The sequence below is a fragment of the Balaenoptera acutorostrata genome, chromosome 2 (assembly GCF_949987535.1).
Source record: "Balaenoptera acutorostrata chromosome 2, mBalAcu1.1, whole genome shotgun sequence".
Taxonomy (NCBI): Eukaryota; Metazoa; Chordata; class Mammalia; order Artiodactyla; family Balaenopteridae; genus Balaenoptera; species Balaenoptera acutorostrata.
Window position 1 is genome coordinate 167,816,972 of NC_080065.1, and position 12,610 is coordinate 167,829,581.

The window sequence follows — 12,610 nt, forward strand, 5'->3', positions numbered from 1 at the left end:
TAAAAATATGTGAGGCGGGGTTCACAATGTTTCAAAATTATTTAGTCCAAACACCCAGTATCAAACACAAAGCTTTTCGTGATATGACTCCTACCTTTCCAGTTTTATCTTCCAGCCTCTCTGGCACTTTAAGCCTTAAATTCAAAGATCTACTCACTGTCATAATTTTGTGCTTTTGCTTAGTTTTCCAAAGGAATCAAAATCCTATTAGATGCCCCCAGATAAGAGCTCAAGTCCACATGCATATTAGCCTATTAAATGTTTGGAAATGTCCTAAATAAAGGAAACTTTAAATCTGTTTATCCCAGTGTCACCCAAATTTGCTCAACTCTAGAACTCTTATAACAGCCCATGAAATTAGCGTTTCATGTAACACCCTTTGGGAAAACATCTGGCAAAATATTAAGACCCATTTTAAAAGTCAAGTCTTTGGGCTTCCCTGGTGGCGCAGTGGTTGAGAATCTGCCTGCCAATGCAGGGGACACGGGTTCGAGCCCTGGTCTGGGAAGATCCCACATGCCGCGGAGCAACTAGGCCCGTGAGCCACAATTACTGAGCCTGCGCATCTGGAGTCTGTGCTCCGCAACAAGAGAGGCCGCGATAATGAGAGGCCCGCGCACCGCGATGAAGATTGGCCCCCACTTGCCGCAACTAGAGAAAGCCCTCGCACAGAAACGAAGACCCAACACAGCCATAAATTAAATAAATAAATAAATAAATAAATAAATAAAAACCTTAAAAAAAAAAAAAAAGTCAAGTCTTTACAGCTTTCCAAACTTCACCCAAGGGGCATCCCTTTCCTAGTATTCCCACAGGCTTTTCAGCCCTCGACAGGGCTTTGCAACGAACTGTTTACCATCGACTCCCCAACAGACTGCATGACACACAGGTCTGGCACCACCACAATTTGTGGCTCCCAGCAGGAGCTCAATGTTGGTTGAACAAATAACCAACTTAAAGACAGAAATAGAGACTTCCCTGGCAGTCCAAGTGTTTAAGACTCTGCTCTCCCAATGCAGAGGGCACTGGTTCAATCCCTGGTCGGGGAACTAAGATTCCGTTGCAGAGCGTGGCCGAAAAAAAAAAAAAAAAAAAAACCCCACAAAAACCAAAAAAACAGGAAATGAAGAAAAGGAGTGGATAATTCCCAAGTTTCTACTTTGAATGACTGGACTAGGGAAAATACTCTGAAGAAACAAGACTGGCAAGAAAAAGGGAGAGTCCCTTTTGGACATGTGGGAAATCAAAGTGGAAATGTCCGGTAGACAGCTGGATCTGAACCTTGGTAGAGCTATCTGGAGAATCTCATTATTATAGGTGATAGACGAAGCCATGAAAGAATCAATGACAGGGACTTCCCTGGTGGTCCAGCGGTTAAGAATCCGCCTTCCAATGCAGGGGATGCGGGTTCGATCACTGATCGGGAAACTAAGATCCCATATGCTGCGGGGCAACTAAGCCCGCAAGCCACAGCTAGAGAGCCCACGTGCCACAACTACTGAGCTTGGGCGCCCTGGAGTCCGCACACCACAACTAGAGAGAAGCCTGCGCACTGCAACGAAGAACCCGAGCGCCACAATGAAAGATCCCGCATGCCGCAACGAATATCCCACGTGCCACAACTAAGACCTGACGCAGCCAAATAAATAAATATTAAAAAAAAAATCAATGACATTAACCCAGGAAAAGAAAACTGAGTGAAAAAAGTAGAGAATATAGTTGGTTGGGGACCATGAATGTTTAAAAAGTGTGCAAAGAAAGTTTCTCAAGCCAAAAAAATTGGAATTCCCTTCAACTCCTCCCGTTTGCCCCCATCCAATCCATTTAGTCCATCAGCAACCTGTCACCTCTGCCTTCAGAAGCTGTCCAGAATCCATCTCCTCCTGTCCATCTGCACTACTACCACTAGCCCCAGCTTAGACATTGCAAAAGCTTTAACTGCATCCACTCTTGCCCAGACCAATCCCAGACATCCTCCATCTAGCACCAGAATGGCCTTTAAAAAATGTTAGATCATGTAATGTTTTTGCTTAAAATTCTGCTATTGCTTCTCACTGCACCTGATCTGATCCTTGCTTACTCATACCAGCTGCATACCTGCTGCTCTGGCCACACTGACTTCCTTTCTGTTCTTCATACAAGCTCAGAAGGTTCCTGCCTCAGAGACTTTGTGCTGGTGGTTCTCTCTAACTGGAATGTTCTTTTCTGAAACTTTCAGCTGATTCATAACCTCCTGTCATTCAGGCCAAATTAAGACAGAGCTGCTACTACCATATTTAAAGCTGCTGCTACAAATCACTCAGTATCATATAACTCTAAATTTTTTCTTAGCATTTATTATAACTTAAAATTAATTTAAAAAATTATTGATCTCTCTCCATGAGAGCAGAGTTTCAATCTGTCTTGTTCACTGCTGTATCCCTAGCAACTAAAATATGCTCTGGCCCATAGTAGGCACTCAAATATCTGTTGCATGAATTAATAAGGGAAAGCAGGAAGGAGACAGAAAAAAAGTCAGAAAGCTGGAAAGAAAATCAGAAGAGAGTAGAAGCTAAGAGAAGAGTCTTAGGAAGGAGGAAGTCAAAAAGAATGATGACTAAGAAGCCACTGAATTTGGTAATTCCATCTTTGGTGTCCTTTAAGGGGGCAGCTTCGGAAAAGTAGAAGAGGTAGAAGGCAGATTACAATGGGGCAATGAGTAAATGGGAAGTGCAGTGGAAAGTGCAAAGGGAAGGAAGGAGATAGAATACTATTTTGAGGGTGAGAAAAGACAAAAGAAAGGAGAATATGTGCTCCTGTTTCAAGCTACAGGGAAGGACCCAGTGGGAAAGGGGATACTGAAGATAAAAAAGGAAATATGGTACTATGACAAGGTAGCAAATGTTACAGGAAGAAATGGGATCCTAAAGCCACATTAGTCATCTTTTCTCTAAAATTATCCCACGTGATTATAGAACAATGTCTGTTTTATGTTCAGAACATCTACTCCCTGAAAATAATTTGTTATTTACATAATTCCTACACAAGTTCGGTCTACAAAATCATTAAAATTTCGCACATCTTTCTTAACTCTTAGAAGGTACACACTGGGGTGTCTGGAGTAGACAGCCATGTGTGCAGTGCTCTCACAGGTGGTTCAGAGAACCAAAGTTTTAGGGAGAAAGAGAGGAGAGAAAGAGGTATGTATGCAAATGATAAAGCAAATGGGGCATGATGATGACAATGGGTAGAATCTAAGAGGAGGGTATGCAGATGTTCTTTGTACTATTTGTGTAGTTATGTACAGATAAAAGTTAAAAACAGAGAGAAGAAAGAAAGAGAGGAAAGAAGAGAGAAAGGAAGGAAATTACAGATTAACATTTTTCATTAACTTAAATGCAAAAAATTCTCGATAAAATATGAACATTTTGAATCTACAGATGTATAAAAAGAGTTCTTAAACATAACACCAAAACACAATTCATAAAATAAATGATTATAAACTGGATTTTATCAAAATTAAATTTTTCTGTCCTGTGAAAGATCTTATTAAAAGGATAAAAAGAAAAAGAAAAAAAAAAAAGAGAGAGACAGAGAGAGAGAAATACTGCATGCCTAAACTAAGCAGGAAAGGCAACTTCCATGAATGGTTGGCATGCAACCGTCAAATTTCTTGGTAGACTATCGCAATGACTTAAGGAGTAAGCAGCAAAAGTGTGACAATGGTGGATAAGGGGATGTGGCATAAACCTTTACAACATTTTACTAAAAGAGGGACTTCCCTGGTGGTCCAGTGGCTGAGGCTCTGCGCTCCCAATTCAGGGGGGCCCGGGTTCGAGCCCTGGTCAGGGAACTAGACCCCACATGCATGCTGCAACTAAGAAGTCCACGTGTCATGGCGAGGATCCCGTGTGCTGCAACTAAGACCCGGCGCAGCCAAAATAAATAAATATTAAAAAAAAAAATTTTACTAAAAGAAAATGTTCAAGCTATTGTAGAACACTATTTTCATGACAGAATGAATGTATAAAGTGAGTGGATAATTCTCTATTATCTGGCATCCTTAATACAAAGAAGCCAATCTGGACTTCCCTGGTGGCACAGTGGTTAAGAATCCGCCTGCCAATGCAGGGGACATGGGTTCGATCCCTGGTCCAGGAAGATCCCACATGCCGCGGAGCAACTAAGCCTGTGTGCCACAACTACTGAGCCCACGTGTCACAACTACTGAAGCCCGCATGCCTAGAACCCGTGCTCCGCAACAAGAGAAGCCACTGCAACGAGAAGCCCACGCACCACAATGAAGAGTAGCTCCCACTCGCCGCAACTAGAGAAAGCCCCCATGCAGCAATGAAGACCCAACGCAGCCAAAAATAAATAAATTAAATAAATAAATTAAAAAAAAAGTCAATCCTGTCATTAGAAAACTAGTATTTGGTTTTTAATGAGCACACACAGTATGAAGAAAACCTAATGAGGTAATTCCTTGACAATTAGAGTAGGAAAAAGTCTGAAGCACTGTTTCTGATCCATCTCTCACAGTATCTACAGTAGGAAGATAGTGGTCAAGGTTTTGTTGTGGTGGAATATCCTAAGAAGGGGAAAAACATAAGCAGAAGGTGTACTCTACTATAATCTGACTTGATTCCTTTTCACTTGTACAAATGGTTTACCGATGGTAACTTTGCTATGAAACGACTGCCTAAGAGTACTACAGGACATTTGGAAAAAAATAGGAATAATATTCCTTATGTAAGGAATATTAATTAGATCATATACATACACAGAATTGTCAAAAATAACAATGACTAAGAGGCACGTTCTCCCCTCCATTTCTCTGGCAAAGCTGTGCTCTCTCTCCAAGCCAAAATCCTACCAAGGCAAGGACTCTCCCCCTCTCTGAACTGAAGGAGCCACTAAAACGGAACAAGCCACTGTGTTCTTAGTGACACTGATCTTCCATGCCTAAAACCCCACTCCAAGGCCAAAGAGCTCACCTAGAGTCACTTGGAGACTGAAGTGAAAAGGGTCCCTCTTCCTAGTAAGGAGGCTGAAGAGCAATTCCATTCTAAAGTTTAACTCATGAAATCCATGGGTCAAGGTTTAATGTGATAAGACATCAACATAACAGGGCACACCTAATCACCCAAAAGAATGGCTGACAGGCCAGACTCAAGTTCTAACACACTCAGAATTAATTTCTCTTCAAACAGCATGTCCAATTTCTCTCTAGTAGTTTAGGTCTAAAAATATCATAGGGGATCTAAATTCGTAGTCTCTTTAAACAAATTGAATCACTACTAATATACATTCTAGGGGGTGTTCAAGGTAACTATGTGTGTGTAAAATTGAGATTTTTATGAGCTTTCACTATTTACTTACACGGAATTACCACCGACAACTCTTTTTTAAAATTAATTAATTAATTAATTAATTAATTTCTGGCTGTGTTGGGTCTTGTTGCTGCGCATGGGCTTTCTCTAGTTGCAGTGTGCGGGCTTCTCATTGTGGTGGCTTCTCTTGTTGCGGAGCACGGGCTCTAGGCGCACAGGCTTCAGTAGTTGTGGCACGTGGGCTCAGTAGTTGTGGCTCGCAGGCTCTAGAGCTCAGGCTCAGTAGTTGTGGCACACGGGCTTAGTTGCTCCGCGGCATGTGGGATCTTCCCGGACCAGTGCTCCAACCCGTGTCCCCTGCATTAGCAGGCGGATTCTTAACCACTGCGCCACCAGGGAAGCCCACCCCCATAACTCTTAAAAGTCTTTCCTTTGACTGTGAGCTGCACTCCTCCCTGTCTCCCAGGGCTTACAGTTTGTTTGCAAGACATGTCCTAAACTAGTATGTGACAATGTGCTTAAAATAAATAGCATAGACAATACATTTCCTAAATGTTTTGACAAAGGAGATTCTAACTGCTGTGGGGTAGGCTGGAAACTGGTTTTAAAGTGGAAGATGAGATAGACCTGAAGGATGTCAGGATTCTGAAAGGTGATGGGGGAGGGTCCTGCAGGCAGCCTTTCCATTTATGAAATATTTTTCACATCAACACTCATTTCTTTTGAGTCTTATAAAAATCCTAGAGGAAACCAAACACATCCTCGGTTTACAGACAAGAAAAGTGAGGATGAGAAGACTTGACTATATTAGACTTGATAACAATAAGCAATGAGAGGTCCAGCAGCCCAAGCTAGTGTGGGAGAGAATAAGGAAAATAATTCAACCAGAGCATAGGGGCTGTGACAGACCTAGCACTTCAAGGGTGAAAGAGACTGAACACCTGGAGACTAATTAGGGAAGAGTACTGCAACAGCCCAGGTGAGAACGTAACAAAGGCATGAATTTAAAAACACACAGAAATTAAATTGGTAACATTTGTTCTAAACTTTAAATTACCAAGAAAACAACAGCAAGGAACCTTATAATCAGTCTCAGGACGGAAAACCTCTAACCAACAAATTTCCCGAATATCTACTGAAAACCCAAAGGGCATAATAATTTACCAACAAACTCTAATATCATCAGAGGTTTTAAACAGGCTTATAATGAAAACTGGCTTTGTCAACAGTATTGCTGGAATCACAAATTCACAAATTTCAGGGTTGCCTAAATAAAGAATACCTTTGTACACCTCAATGAGCAGTACTATGTCTTTACTAAGATTTCCAAAGATTCTTGATTTTCCATGAAGAACAGTTTGGTCAACTAAAGGCCGTTTTATTTCCATATTTAAGCCCTGACCCTGCAAAGAGCAAGGACCCAATGAACATTTGCAGAATAAATGAAGCCACTATCACAGGCGACTTTAATGCCAGTCTGTTCCAAAATAAAGATCTCAAAATTTCGGAATGCAGTCTGGAAGAAAAACCTTTCACCGACAGTTGGCCAGCCTTCCCACCCGGGACCTTAATGTAAGGTCCTTAGGGTCATGTTTTCCCAAAGTAACGCCACAGTGCCATTTCCCGCAGATGACAACCGCTCAGTCCCTGCCATGTTAGCCTCCCCCAAGCCAGACCAGAGAAGTTGCGGGCACTGGGGAAGTCTCAAAGGGCCCTGGGCGGCGTCAGGGGCAGCATCTCTCGGGAAGAGGCTGCTCCCCGAGCCCTACTCACCGCGACCGGGAGGCCGTGCTCTGGGCCATCGGCGGCGTCGAGGCGGGGGGCCGGGGCGGGCGCCGGGGCCGGGGCCTGAGCTGGGGCCGGGGCGGGCGGCTGCCGGTGCTTGCCGGCGCGCTTGGCCTTGGCCTGGATGCAGCGCTGGTGGAGGGCGAAGGTGTGCTGGCGCTCGAGCTCCAGGCGCTCGGGCGATACGGCCTCATAGCGGGCCTCGCAGGTGCTGTGGTGGCGCCGGCACAGCTCGATGCGCCGGCGGAGGCGCTCCATGACCGCGCTGTGTCGCGGCAGCGCGAACTCCGCCATGGGGCAGGTGGGCAGCACCATGAGCCGCGGGCTGCACGGGTCGGGCCCGAGGCGGGCCTCTCGGGGTCGGCTGGCACGGCAGGCTCCGCTCCCCGCCGGCTGCCCGGCTGCCTCACGGCCACGCCATGGCCCCGCGAGCTGCGGAGCGGGCTCGCGCGCGGCGGGGGTCTTCCTCTGGCCCCGCTCGGCCCAACCCAGGCAGTCGCTCGCTGCCCACCTCAGGCCTCGGCCTGTCCCCGCCGCCCCGGCCCCATTGTTTTCCGCGCCGCCGCCGCCGCCGCCATCTTAAAATTGTTTTCAGGGCTCTCGGAAAAGGGCGGGGCTCCGGCAGGCGAAAGCGGCGTCACAGCTGATGAACAGGGACTGCAGCCAATCAGAGAAGGAAGAGCGGGCCGCCCGAGGGGCGGGGCCTAGCACGCAAGAGGCGCGCTGGGGCTGCTCCCGTGCGCAGTTTAAAAGGAATTCTCAAGTGAGGCGGAGGGAAGCAGGTGGGCGGGCTTCAGTCCTCCTCACCCATGTTAAGTGACCGACAAGAGCCGGCTCTAAACGCCGCCTCACGCGGACAGGCCCTTCCGGGTCCGCCGCGGAAAGACGGGCAGTCGGCGCGGCGTAACCCGCCAGATCCAGACGCTCGCCTGGCACCATCGCGCTTCATCATTTGATTCCTCCTGTAGCCTCTTAAATGTGGCTTTGATAAGCTAAAAAGTATCCACGGGTTTTCAGTGTCAGCTGTTTTCATTCGACCTCACGGCTCACATTCAGCCTCACAATTGGTAAGAATTGTACACGGGTGAGGTGAAGGAAGGTTTCCTCTTGCGCTGTTCTGAATCATCGAGACTGTATAATCTTCCCTTATATAAAAGTTTGAACAAATTTCAGAAGTTCAATTACTACAACAACAAAAGCCCTAGCAGACATGAAGAAGAGGATGGGAAGGAGCCTAGCTCCTTTTCGGGCGGGGCGGGGGGTAGAACTGCAAAGGATGATGCCTCAGTAAAAAAAACAGGGAGCCTGGCCTGCAAGCTTTACATTTAAAAGATGGTCTGTTAGGTAAAACTGAGCCTCAACAAAATACAACTAAAGACAATTACACTCTAGTATTATACCTAGTACGCAAAGGGAGTGGGAGACTGTAGGGGAAAAAAACAGGAGCAATGAAACTACAGACCGTCTCTGTTGGGCCAAGAGAAACTAGAGACAGGTATTGGCACCCTAACTGCTAGAAAGTTAAACAGGAGGTGCCAAAAGGCTGCACAATGAGACACCATAAACAGCTCAAACTTTGGTACAGTAACTTATTACTAGGCCAATGAAAATGTTTTATTTTAAAATCAGAAGAAAAAATTGAGTCCTTATTCAAATAGTACTTTTTATACAAATGCAGTAAAAAAAATACAAGTGGCCCACCAAGGCAAAAGTGCTTAGGGCTCATGAACGCCATAACATAGTCTTGCTTTTACCATTCTTCAAACATAAATTTTACACCAGAATTAATTTCTTTTCTAATGGGAAATAATCGTAACTAGGAGCAGTACATTTTGTGTACTCTTCAGTAAGCAATTCAAAAGCCTAATAATACTGCATAAAAAATAGTTATGGCCTAATGTTCAAAAATATCCCTGAAATATGTAGGAATATATAAAAGATGGAGTCTGATTCTGAACAAAGATTTATTTTCTAATAAATGTTTAAAAGTCAAATGGTTCCCATAAATCGCAAATAATCTACAAATTACCCTTCCCTTTCTGAGCTGCTATACCTATTATAGAACTGAAACATACTGAACCCCAATCCAGAAGGAAAAGGATGCAAAGCCTACTTTGAATTATATTCAAATCCACGTGGTGAGACGTAGTAATTATTTCACCGTCCATAATAGTTTCTGCATATTAGCAAATTTCATGTAGTAGTCAATTAAAGGAAGAGCAACCCACTATTGAACCAGTAAAACACAAATTGAAGGTTATTATGAAAGAAGGTCAGTCAAAAGCAGATGCTTCACACAGGGCTTTAATGTAATACCATTTAGTAACGCAACAATTTGAGAAAAGTGAAGAGTATTTTATGGATGAGAGAAACTGAGGAACACATCTGATGGAGTGGGCATTTTACAACAGTGGGACAAATAACCAGCATGTAAAATCATAATGTAAGTGCCTTTTAAAGAGCTGAATACTGCTGCTGGTCATTCATTAATGTGTCAGACTTCTAATCAGAAGGCTGCACCTTCAACAAAGAGTGAAAAGAAAACCAAGAAATGACTTTTTGTTTTGTCTGTCTTTTTTTGGACAAACGTTGCTAAATTACCCTTGGAAAGGCAAATGAACAGTCTACTGATTTATACTTGTTATTCCACAGCTCAGCTGGAAGAAACCGTAATGTCAATGGAGGGTGAAGAAGGCAGATTTCTGGAAATGCAATGATCCCACACACTTGCTTCAAGGAGAAACCTGCAGACATATTTTCAGGTCTTGCTAAGTAACTGTTTATTTGCACTCAATACATTTGGGAAAGTCTGCTACATAGCTAAGGTCACTGTGACCACAGAACAACAGATGAAAAGGATAAAGCACTGAACAGTAAGAAAAATGCATCCCACCCTCATAAGAATTTAAGTGAACCAGTAAAAAACTGAAGATAAACAAAATAAACAGATACAGCCTTCATCTTTTATGAATATACTTCCTCCCCAATATCTCCCCAATATAAACACTCTGGAGTGTTTATATATTCAGTGCAAGGAACAGTATCATCGGTACATTTGAAACACCTCTGAAGAAACAATAAAGCTAAAAAAAGAAATCTAATTCTGAATACATTTCAGTGTGGTGTAATAATGATGTTATTACACTATAGTGATGGGGGAGAGGCTCTGATAGCACCCATCTGCATTCCACATGAAAAAACAAACCTAATATCATTTCTTAAAAATTCTACAAGCCACATACTTAAAAAAAAAATGTGAACAGGACTGCTTTATCATGTAATCTAAGACAGAACAGTTACATGAACTGCAAATAAAGACTTAAAAGATTTAGCAGCTACAAAAATCAGAAAACTCATGCTAAAAGTCACTCCTCCATAAATACGTTTAGCCTGTGTTCAATTACAGTCAATTCTGAATTGGCTCGCCTCTGGATTAGACTTCTAAAGTCTTTACACGGAGTAAAAGAAATGGTAAAGATGAAGGACACTATTCTATCGTGTACTTTGACCCTGGAAAGGTGTGGGTCTGCTTAATAAAGGAAAAAGAAACATACACATAATCACAGTAAAGCTTAACACTATGCAGAGCTCATAAGCATTTTCAGCAACGGACTGCAAGCTGCGCTGTGAAGACAATGCATAGCAGAGGAGAAAGCTGGGAATTTGGGGAAATTGAGAAGGTAAAAACAGTGTCAACACAGTGGAAGATGTGATGAAAACATCTGCATCTACTCTGGTAGCGTTCCTTAAGAAGCCACCTGCTTGAGAAGGCTGGAGCCCAGACACTCCCAGGGTGTGACGAATGAATGCCCGAGCGCCACATTATGCCACCTCCTCCACTAACTGCAAAGCTGTCTGGGAACTGAACTGTTCCAAAGGCAAAAGAACACATATACTTAATGGCCTAACCAACATCAAGTGAAAAATTTTTTTCTTTTTGTATGTCTATTTTTAATACAATTTTAACAGAACCTTTATATAAATTTGGGCTTCCATCCAATCTCCTCAATTTCCTTAGGAGGAATTGAATAATGGAAGCAAGCAAAACAAGATTATAACCACAAATGACTGCACTTTAAACATGATTATCAATTTTAAGGGACAAAGACACGTGAATGTTTTGTAATACCAAACTTAAGAAACAAAATCAGTTACTTCAAATTCAGCCCCCTAGCATTTTTAAAGGTTGGTGTTATTTCTGCATGGACAGATTAATATATTAAATTAAGCCAAGATTTTTCAAGACTGACAAAGTTCTACCACTCTATTTTAAAAGACAAAGATGTTTAAAAACAAAAAAATACAAGTTAGTTGCTTCATGTTACATTTCACAACCATTATGTTAAATGCTTTCTTTCTACAGAAACAGGGTCCTTTATGTCACAACTGCAATTATTTACTGCTAGATGTTTAAAATTACACGGGCTAGTGTTCAACTGGAACCTGCTGATGGTGACTCTGAAGGTTTTCTGAGTTTCAGCCTAAGATGTGCCAGCTCCTCTCCTAGGACCCACACTCGGCAGGGGAAGGGCAGGGAGAGGAAATCACAGATCAAGTTCTTAAGATTGTTTCACTCTCGTCGCGGCTTTCTGTTTCTTGGTGATCTGTTCAAAATTTCATCCTCCTGTTGGTTGAAAAAACAAGAAATTCTCTATAATTAGCATATTTTTTAAAAAAGTAAAAGTTCACCAAGTTTTCAAATGAGCCAGGCTGAGTATAACCCATCTGAGGAAAAACAGAAAAAGAAAAATGATTAGAAGGAAATGCATCAAAAACAATGTTGGCTCAAAGGTGGTGGGATTGTATATGCTCTAATTCAGTCTTTGTTTTCTAAATCTAACCTATAAGCATTTTCTTTAAAAAGGATCAGACACCAGGCTTTCACATGTTATCCTGCTTAATCCTGAATAATCTACTGGCCTGTGGACACATTAGTCCCACTTTGAGGCTGAGAAAGCAAAGATTCATGAGGACTAAAGGCTATCAAAGCTAAGTCCCATATAAAACTCAAGACTACAAGCCCAGTGCTCTTTCTACTCTACACACACTTATTGTGTGAGGAAGTTTGGGGAATATAAAAATAGATTGGTCCCTACCTGAAAGAACTCTGCATTCTAGTTGGGACAGAATACATCCACTGAAAATATAAACAGCATTGACCTTTATCAATAGAAGGGCAGAGTTGTGGTAGCTGTAAATGGAAACTGGGTAGTTTCCAGAAAGGATCAGAATGAAACAGCAGTGCTTAGAAAAGGGACCTTGGTAAGAAAGGTGTGAACTATTCTCTTTCCCTCATACCTCATATCCAATCCACCAGAAAATCCAGATCAGAAGCTCACATCCTTCTCTCCTATCACCTTGCTCTGAGCCACCATATCTTGCCTGGATTATTACAGTAATCTCCTAACTAGGCTCCTTGATTCTCCCTGGTCTGTGAAAAACACAGCAGCCAGAGTAATCAGATCTGATCACTCCTTTGCCCCAAAGCCTGCAATGGCTGCCCATTTCACTAG

The 12,610-nt window shown here is 42.9% G+C and overlaps 2 protein-coding genes across 2 annotated transcripts in view; both read right to left on the minus strand.

Moving 5' to 3' along the window:
* The window catches only part of MAML1 (mastermind like transcriptional coactivator 1), a 49,117-nt gene extending 41,435 nt beyond the window's left edge, over nucleotides 1-7,682 (minus strand). The window contains exon 1 of the mRNA XM_007169937.2: nucleotides 7,086-7,682. Within this exon, the coding sequence (XP_007169999.2) occupies nucleotides 7,086-7,412 (327 nt within the window). The 5' untranslated portion in view covers nucleotides 7,413-7,682. The remainder of the gene's footprint in view (nucleotides 1-7,085) is intronic.
* A 1,703-nt stretch (nucleotides 7,683-9,385) lies between these two features.
* The window catches only part of CANX (calnexin), a 33,326-nt gene continuing 30,101 nt past the window's right edge, over nucleotides 9,386-12,610 (minus strand). Inside the window, exon 15 of the mRNA XM_007169862.2 lies at nucleotides 9,386-11,721. Coding sequence (XP_007169924.1) covers nucleotides 11,668-11,721 — 54 coding nt within the window. The 3' untranslated portion in view covers nucleotides 9,386-11,667. The remainder of the gene's footprint in view (nucleotides 11,722-12,610) is intronic.